This window comes from Monopterus albus, unplaced genomic scaffold (assembly GCF_001952655.1).
Source record: "Monopterus albus unplaced genomic scaffold, M_albus_1.0 scaffold229.1, whole genome shotgun sequence".
Taxonomy (NCBI): Eukaryota; Metazoa; Chordata; class Actinopteri; order Synbranchiformes; family Synbranchidae; genus Monopterus; species Monopterus albus.
In genome coordinates this window covers 148,302-156,998 of record NW_018128109.1, presented here as the reverse complement: position 1 = coordinate 156,998, position 8,697 = coordinate 148,302, and the positions used below count along the sequence as shown (strand labels likewise).

At 42.0% G+C, this 8,697-nt stretch overlaps 1 protein-coding gene across 3 annotated transcripts in view; it reads left to right on the top strand.

Moving 5' to 3' along the window:
* The window catches only part of p2ry6 (pyrimidinergic receptor P2Y6), a 13,630-nt gene extending 9,691 nt beyond the window's left edge, over positions 1–3,939 (top strand). For 2 of the 3 annotated variants that reach the window (XM_020619950.1, XM_020619951.1), the window contains exons 2-3: positions 1,405–1,820; positions 2,809–3,939. In XM_020619950.1, the coding sequence (XP_020475606.1) occupies positions 1,408–1,820; positions 2,809–3,481 (1,086 nt within the window). In that variant the 5' untranslated portion in view covers positions 1,405–1,407 and the 3' untranslated portion in view covers positions 3,482–3,939. Of the gene's footprint in view, positions 1–1,404; positions 1,821–1,972; positions 2,062–2,808 lie in introns of all 3 variants that reach the window. The other variant, XM_020619952.1, reaches the window with a different exon arrangement.
* The last annotated feature ends 4,758 nt before the right edge of the window (positions 3,940–8,697 follow it).

Below are 8,697 nucleotides of genomic sequence, written 5' to 3'. Positions count from 1 at the left end.
GTCCACAAAGAGGGCCCGTGCATAGAACCCCTGGGGAGTCAAGGTGTTGCAGGATGTAATACAGTGCCATGTTCACTGCATCGTCCACTGTTTGCACCTGTTTGCAGGGGGTCCAGCAGGGGGTCTGCAGCATCCTTCAGTGGGCCACCGCCAGTATCTCAAAAATATTCATGACTACAGATGTCAAAGCGACAGGTCTGTAGCCATTCAGTTTGCTGATGCTTTCTTAGGGACCAGGATGATGGCTCCAGTGATCTGCTGAACATCTGTGTAAAGATGGGGGCCAGCTGATCAGCACAAGCTTTTAGGCAGGAGGGGGTCACACCATCTGGGCCTGGTGCCTTTCTGATCTTTTATTTTTTAAAAAGGGAACACATACCCTTTTCACAGATCTTCAGGGGTGGGGCTGGGGCGGAGGGAGGTAATCATGAGGGAACAGCTGCTGGCTCTGAGGTGAGGACAGGTGTGGACTTCTGCTTTTCAAACCTACAGTAAAACACATTCAGGTCATCTGCCAGTTGATGGTCTTCCACAGCAGGGGGATGGTTTCCTGTAGCTAGTAATGATTTTCACAGACAGTCTCTGTTTTGACCACAGGCTTCGCAGTTTTAGGTTTCTGCCTATATGTTGGTATCAGATGGACCATGCAGTGATTAGACAGACTGAGGGCTGCACGGAGGACAGAGCGATAGGTGTCTTTTATTGCAGTGTAGCAGGGGTTCAATGTGTTTTTGTCTCTGGTGGGACAACTGATGTACTGACTGCATTTGAGCAGTTCATGGGCGAGATTTGCTCTGTTAAAATCCCCTAGAACAATGAGTGGGGAGTCGGGATGTTTCACCTCCACACTAGGTACCTGTTTGGCCAGGTGATATTTGGATACTAGTGTGGGCCTGCGGTCTTATATACACACTAGCCAGAATGAATGACTGAATTCTCTGAGTGAATAAAATGGTCTGCAGTTGAAGGAAAGAGTCTCTATGTCTGTGTTGCAAATTCCTAATGACGCGGTGACATCTTTACACCAATCTTCATTTATGTAGAAGCAGATTCCACCTCCTATTGTTTTCCTGGAAACCCCATTACACAATCCGCTCTGTATACCTATAGTGGAGTAAAAAGTACAATATTGTAGTGAAGTCAAAGTATGAAGTAGCACAGAATGAAAATGCTTAAGTACAGATTGCTCAAAATTGTACTGAAGTACAGTACTTGAATAAATTAAAATAAAGTTCCACCACTGGAATTTCATTTTTAATTGGGATATCTTCATCAGTTAAATGCATTTACATATCTGCCTGGAAAACAGCTCATACCTAACTTGCACAACTACTTGTTTTTATTTTAGTTTAAATGTTAACATTATAATCAAAGTAACACTCCATCTCACCTCTCTCCCTGCAGAATATGAAGATGCCACATTCTGTCGACTCCCTCCCTACGGACACTTTCACCTTCTCTACCAGCCCCACTGAGCCATACCCAGCAGACAGCTTCATCACCAGGATCAGTAATAGCAGCGCCATCAGCAGCTCAGGCATCCTTCGCTGCACCTACAAGGAAGACTTTAAACGGATTTTACTCCCCTCTGTGTACATCTTTGTTTTCCTGCTCGGCCTTCCTCTCAATGCTGCTGTCATCCAGAAGATATGGAGGAAGAGGCCCACTCTGTCCAGTAGCAACATCTATATGCTCAACTTGGCCATAGCTGACTTGTTGTATGTGATGTCACTTCCCCTGCTTATCTACAACTATGCCAGTCATGACTACTGGCCTTTTGGGGAGTTTGCCTGTAAACTGATCAGGTTTCAGTTTTATAGGTGAGATACTTGACTGAATATATTTGCTCATTTTCTCTGGATGCAGCTGTTTTAAAGTATCATTTTTTAACTTTCCACTTAAATGAGAATACATACATTTCCTACAGTCTTAGTGTGCTTCAAAGGAACTAACCACACATTTGCTGGCACAGGGAGGGACGAGACTCTTTTGGACAGTCTGTCCTCAAAGGCATTTGTGATGTGTCACGTGGTTGCAGAATGAGAAAAGAGAGCTTAAAGGGTAACTACACACAATTTTTTTTTTTAGCTGTAAACATAATCATAGAATTTAGTTGATATGTGCTATCAATACAGGTGAGTTTTCCAACAAAATCCATATAAAAAACAGCATTTACTGGTCAAATGGAGTTAGTTTCTATCAGTTTGGCTCCCACGCCAACTGGCACGTTAGCATTAGCAAGCCTGATGAGAGTTGAAAAACTAACGTTAGATTGCAAATTGATTTAATCCTCAACAGAGGCAGTACATGCAACACAGATAAGGCTGCTGTTTTCAGAGCATAACATTATATTTAGGTTTGATGAACAGTAATCTTAGCTGTGAGAAACAGCGGTGCTGTGTTACTGACATTCCCCAGATGAGCAGGACACACACAGAAGAGCCTCCCCTATAGTGCTGCTAGCTGAGCTACAACTCAGGTATCCATACAGTGACTCTCAAAAGGACATTAACATGCTTGTAGTGACTTTCACAGTGCCAGATTCCCTGTTTCTCCAGCAGAGGAAAGGAAACTCCATCAGCTTTTACTGATGCTTTTACAGCTTTTACTCTGTTCACGCTGCTGTATGAGCACTGGTTTGTGTCCTCTGTCCTCTGGCCCTCCACATCACACATTACTGTAGTGAAGGTGTGTAGCTACCCTGTAAGAGGGAGGTTCAGATGTCATAGATAAAATGCAATGCAGTACAAAAGAATGCAGCTTAATGAGATTTAACTGAAACACATTTTCTTTTTCCTTTCTCTTTAGTAATCTGCACGGAAGCATCCTCTTCCTCACCTGCATCAGCGTGCAGCGTTTTCTGGGCATTTGCTATCCTTTAGCGATATGGTACAAGCACGGTGGTCACAGGATGACATGGTTTATCTGTGGAGGGGTTTGGGTGGTGGTCGCTATCCTGTGTGCACCAACTTTTCACTTTGCAGCAACAGGAATTCAGCGTAACCGCACAGTGTGTTACGACTTGAGCACACCGAAGCATTCAGTAGACTACTATCCTTATGGCATGGCTCTGACCTGCCTTGGCTTTTTGTTGCCTTTTATAGGTGTGATGGTGTGCTACTGTCGGATGGCCCAAATCCTCTGCCGCCCAGTGTCCTACCAGGGGGTCTCCATGGCGACAGGGGAGAAACGGGACAAAGCAGTGAGGATGATCATTGTTGTGGCAGCAGTGTTCTGCATAAGTTTCCTGCCATTTCACCTCACCAAGACCATGTACCTAGTGATACGTAGTTTGCCTGGTGTGCCGTGTCAGGTGAGAAACCTGTTTTCAATCATCTATAAGAGCACCAGGCCGTTTGCCAGCATGAACAGCTTTCTGGATCCTATTCTGTTTTACTTCACCCAGCCACGATACCGCCGGAGCACCAGGAGGTTTGTGCTCAGAGTCACCACTCTGAGGCACAAGGGCACCAGCGTGTGAACAGACAGTAGATCATACACTGCCACAGTACAACAGCAGTGGATCTAGGATGGTGTGAACTGCCACATGTATGGGTTGAGTTTTTCTTGCTTTCCTCATCTTACTGTACTTCTGTTGGAGGCAGTTTTTCATGTTTTAACCCACTACTCACTGCAACAAAGAACTACGCTTTAAAGAGATTTAGAGGCACCGGCATGTCAAGAAGCCTTCTCAAGTGAAACATGAAGGTTGTAATCATCCATTCATCCATTATCTATACTGCTTATCCTGAATAGGGTCGCCGTGTGGGGCTGGAGCCAAACCTAGCTGACACTGGGCGGAGGTGGGGTACACCCTGGACAGGTCGCCAGTCTATCACATGGCTGACAGTACAGACAGACATCCACATACACACTCACTCCTTCGGGCAATTTAGAATCATCAGCCAACCTAAGATGCATGTCTGCATGTGGGAGGAAGACAACGGAGTACCTAGAGAGAACCCACACAGGCGCAGAGAACATGCAAACTCTGCACAGAAAGGCCCCGGGCCAGCCAGGGCTCAAACCTGGAACCTTCTTGCTGTGAGGCGTCAGCGCCAGGTTGCAATCTTGTATTATAAAAGTTTAAAAATAGACTGAGATAACTAAGAAGAAATTTTCGTTTTGAATTGCAATGAAAATCAACATTCTCCTCTCATTTGCATCATCTCTGCATCAACATAATTGGCATTAGCCATCACAGACCATGGGTGTATTTGCTGGGGGAATTCAGGCATTTTTGACACTTCTCATTGAGAAACCTGATTCTGTTTCCTTTATTTATTTTATTTTTGTGCCTGAGGAATACTGTAAAATGCACTGAGTGTATTGTCAGCAGACAAGTACATCCTGCATTGTCCTTGCTATCTGTGAAATGTTTTTCTTTCAGTCTCTGCTCTGCACTGGGCGGGAAAAAGAAACTTTTTTTTTTTTTGGTAAATTAACCTTTTGAATTTTTTTTTTGTTTCACACTGTGAACTGTATAGCCAAAATGATACACTCTAAAATAATAAAATAACAAGGGACTTCTGTTGCTCTAACAGGTCTCCACAGATTACAGACAATTATCCACGGATGATGATTTTAAGATGCAGAACATGTAGAGTTATGTGGATGTGGAACTATGAAAAAGGTGAAAGAGAGAAGGACAGAAGAGTTAAATTAATTTTTGGGATAAAGCCATTTAAAATGCTCAAAGCAATTGTAAATATTTATGCCTGCTTTTTAGAATTGGAAACTATATATGAAGGTGTATCATACTTTTATGTGAAGATCACTGTTGTTTCTTCCGAGCGATGTGTTGTTTCAGCATTAGATGAGCTGTACAGCTTGTTATTGCATATTTTCACCACTGGATGGTGGGTGTGCCCTGCTACTGCACTAAATGCTGTCCCTTTCTCATATTAATTGGATCTTACTACAGCCAGGGTCAAACAGATGCCAGTAGTAAAACTGTTGACGTAGTAAATGTTCAACTCATATCCAATCGGTCCATGTTTTTCTTCTATGTGTTCTTCAAACCTTTATGTGAACATAAGAAACCCATTTAAATGTTTGTGCCAACAGAGGTGTTAATTCATTAATTGCTGCTTAAATCTTTCTCAAATGCATGAAATGCTCAGAGGGAGGGAAAAATGCAATTTGTGGACCTTAGGGCCTTAGGGCACTGGAGTGTTCAATTTCTGTGAATGTGTAAATCCCTCCCCTGAAATTAAGATTTCTGTTCCAAGAAATCCCTTTGGGTTGTGTGTTCAGAAGCTGATAGAATAAATAATATGGAATATAGACACTTATTATAATAGACCTGTACTCTTAAAGATGTACCCTAAAGTAGATATGAATTGTGCAGTACTTAGCACTGTTTTAAGCAGATAGAAGTCTAAATTTGTATTATTTGTATTTGTCTATACCAGGGGTTTTTCAACTAATTCTGACCCAGGGACCACCATTCTGACTAAGAAATAACCTGACTGCTGCTGCTGTGGGATGGATAGCCACCATTTTAATCCTCAAAGTCACCCTGGCTTTTCCAAATGTTATATATTTTTTAATTAATTTGATTATTCACAAACAATAAGTAATACGGGGAAATGAATTTAAAAACTAAAATAAAATTTAAAAAAAATTCTTACAGTTAAACTGTATTATTGAATGCATGGTCATGGACCACCTGCAATGCCTTTGGGGACCACCACTGGGCCATGAACCACTGGTTGAAAATCCCTGGTTTATGCAGTGAAGGAAATTTTCCATTTTAAACTTCTATCTGCTATTTCATATGGAGTCATACCAAGTACCTGAGTTTATGGTTTGGTAATCTGTAATGTTTGTGAAATGAACATAAATGCAGACTGCACTGTAAATAGGCAGATGTAGATGTGTAGAATTTTGCTGTAGGTGCTGTCTTTCCCTCTCTCTCACACACATACACACAAACACACACACACTTCTATCTTTGTGAGGACACTGATTGATCTAATGCATTCCCTAGCCTCTAACCCTAACCATAACCTCCAGAACTAAACCCAATTCTAACCAGAAAACAAAGTATTATCCCTCAAAAAGGTGTTTCAGAAAGTGGGGACTGGCCATTTCACAAGCATGTCCTCACTCTGTAGTGAAAAGATAAATAAAATCTTTGGTCATCACTATGTAGCAAGTACAAGAACACACACACGCACACACAGGGTTCCTTGATTGCCAGCTCCTCTGTTTTGGCTCTTGACTGCTGTGATGTACAGACATCTACTTTTTCACAACTTTGATTGATTGATTTCTGTATTTTCATAATAGCTTCCCTGTCAATGTACAAATGATGACTCTGTGCTTCATGTCTTAACACTGCAGAGGTTTTACTCCCTTAAGGGTTGGTAGCTCTTGTATACATTTACCTGATTTCATTTTGCAATTACATGACCAATTGCAGCATTTAGCTAATACACTTACTGTCAACATAAATGAAACCTGATTATACAGTATGCCCATGGTAGTTAGCTTAATGCTGAAGGTGTTGGAGACGAAGAGGAGGTGGTTGGAGTATTCCCTTGGTCCCTGCTCCTTCCATCTCTTACAGAGGAGGAGAAAGGGGCGCCACAGAGCGAGTAGGCAGCTATTTATCCCGCAGTAAAAATGGCTGGTGCGGTGCTAAAACTACTGGCAGATCTTCAGGCAGTGAGGAGGACAGCCCTAGTTCTTTAGGCTCCCACAGTAGAGAGGCAGTGCGCCGTCGCTCACTGAGAAAGAAGAAGGAGGTCAGTGGAGCTGCTTTAGCAACAGGTTGTGATGATTATGATGATCATGATGGTGAATCAGAAGACAGATGGTGAAGTATTATAATCCATAACTTACGACCTTGATGTGGACCTCTCTGATTTGACAATCTAATATTAGAATTGCGCTAAAGATACAAAATCCTTAATTCTGATTTTTAGACAGCTTTACTATCTAAGCATGTGGTTCAACGTTGTAGCTACTGTACAGGCTGGGTTTAATGTGAACATGTCATGTCCATGCAAGGAATATTCTGATCATAGTACAAAGTCATGTGCTTACAAATGATAGAAACTTTTTAAATGTATGCAGGTGTGTACAGCATGCATAGTCAGTGATGTAGTAATATACTGTATGTTGTGCTCCTGGTTTCAGTATAAAGTGACTGCATAGGCCTGTTGTGTGTGTGTGTGTGTCTGTTTGGTCAAATATTTGTGATGTCTGACACTTGTTGAAATGTGCTGTATGTGTGTGTGGTCAGTTTGGAGAGGACTAGATGTCTGTGTACTGTGCCAACATATTTGTGTCAATCAGTATTATTCAGAGGAATTGTTGTTTTTGTAAAATACTGTAACAGAGTAGTGTCAGATAGAATTTTATTTTTTTCTTAGTACACAGCTTTGTGATAATGTAAAACTAACTGAAAACATCCATTGAATAAGTTGTGCAAACAGTCATGAATGTATTTATTTCATTTACATAAAAATCATTTTCTAATGGAGGCCTATGTAACCCTGCTTTTTCATTACACAATGTGAGATTTGACTCTTCTGGTCCCTTCAGGTTTGTGAGACTGTCGATGGGTTGATTTATTTAGCAAGGTGGGTAACAACATTAGTACAGTAGATGAAAAAGCAAAGTGAACACAGTACACCTTTATTGTACTGTATAACAATTTTACATAACATTTTGATGTGTTTGCTATATACATCTATTATATATAAGGTAAATGGAGGATGCTCTATTCCCTACGCACATTTTTCCTGGAGTGCAAGATGCAACTTTTGTGACTTTTCTAGCTTATGGGTTAGCACAGTTTTCACCTGGCAACATGGACAGTGTATGTTATAGATTTCCTTATAATTTATTTGTCAAAATTCACATTAACCCAAAATCCTAGCTGGGCTACCACCAGTGGCCCGACGTTGTACACAGGTTGGCCTGTGGAGGGCGCTGCACTCGGCATCTCCTCTTTGAGGAAATGTAACAGAATTCCCCTCAGGAACAAAAGGCCCTGTTAACCACACAGCCACATGGGAAGCGCCACAGAGGGCTGATTGTGTATAAGTGAAAACTTTTTCTGCCCCCACCCCCCGTGAATTAGTGCTGACACACTAATTCACCGACACCACCATAACACACCGCGGAGTAGCCTACGGTTATATGTTAATTCAGATCGTGCCAGTTTTTGACCTTTACTATTGAAGACTGTAGGAATGTATGTGCACAATGTGTGTCGCAAATCATTATCTTCCTAGGGATATTTCTGAGTTCTAGAAAAGAAATGCTGCAGGTCCAAAACTTAGAATTGCTCTCTCTGACAGTGCTACTGTCTTTCTGACTATAATTACATGTAGTTTGTCCACAGTATCTGCCTTCTCATATCAAAAAGAAAAAGCTTTTCCTGTCAATCCCCGAGGGTCTATGACAGCCCCCATACCCCTAGTCCCGCCCACCCCCTCTGCCCTATCTCAGGCATTAACATGCAAATAACAACATAAGTCACGGAAAACCAAATCATGCCATTATAAGGAATCCACAAACAGTTTGGGGATTAACCTGCGTGATGCTTCGGGCCCGCGCAGGCTTGTTTACCTGGCGATGGGCAGAAGTAGAGAAATATGAGGGGAAGACAATGGAAACGTGTGTGTGAACAGGTTGGGAAAGTTATGGCCAATAACCTTGTACCGCTTTTCCTCCCTACAC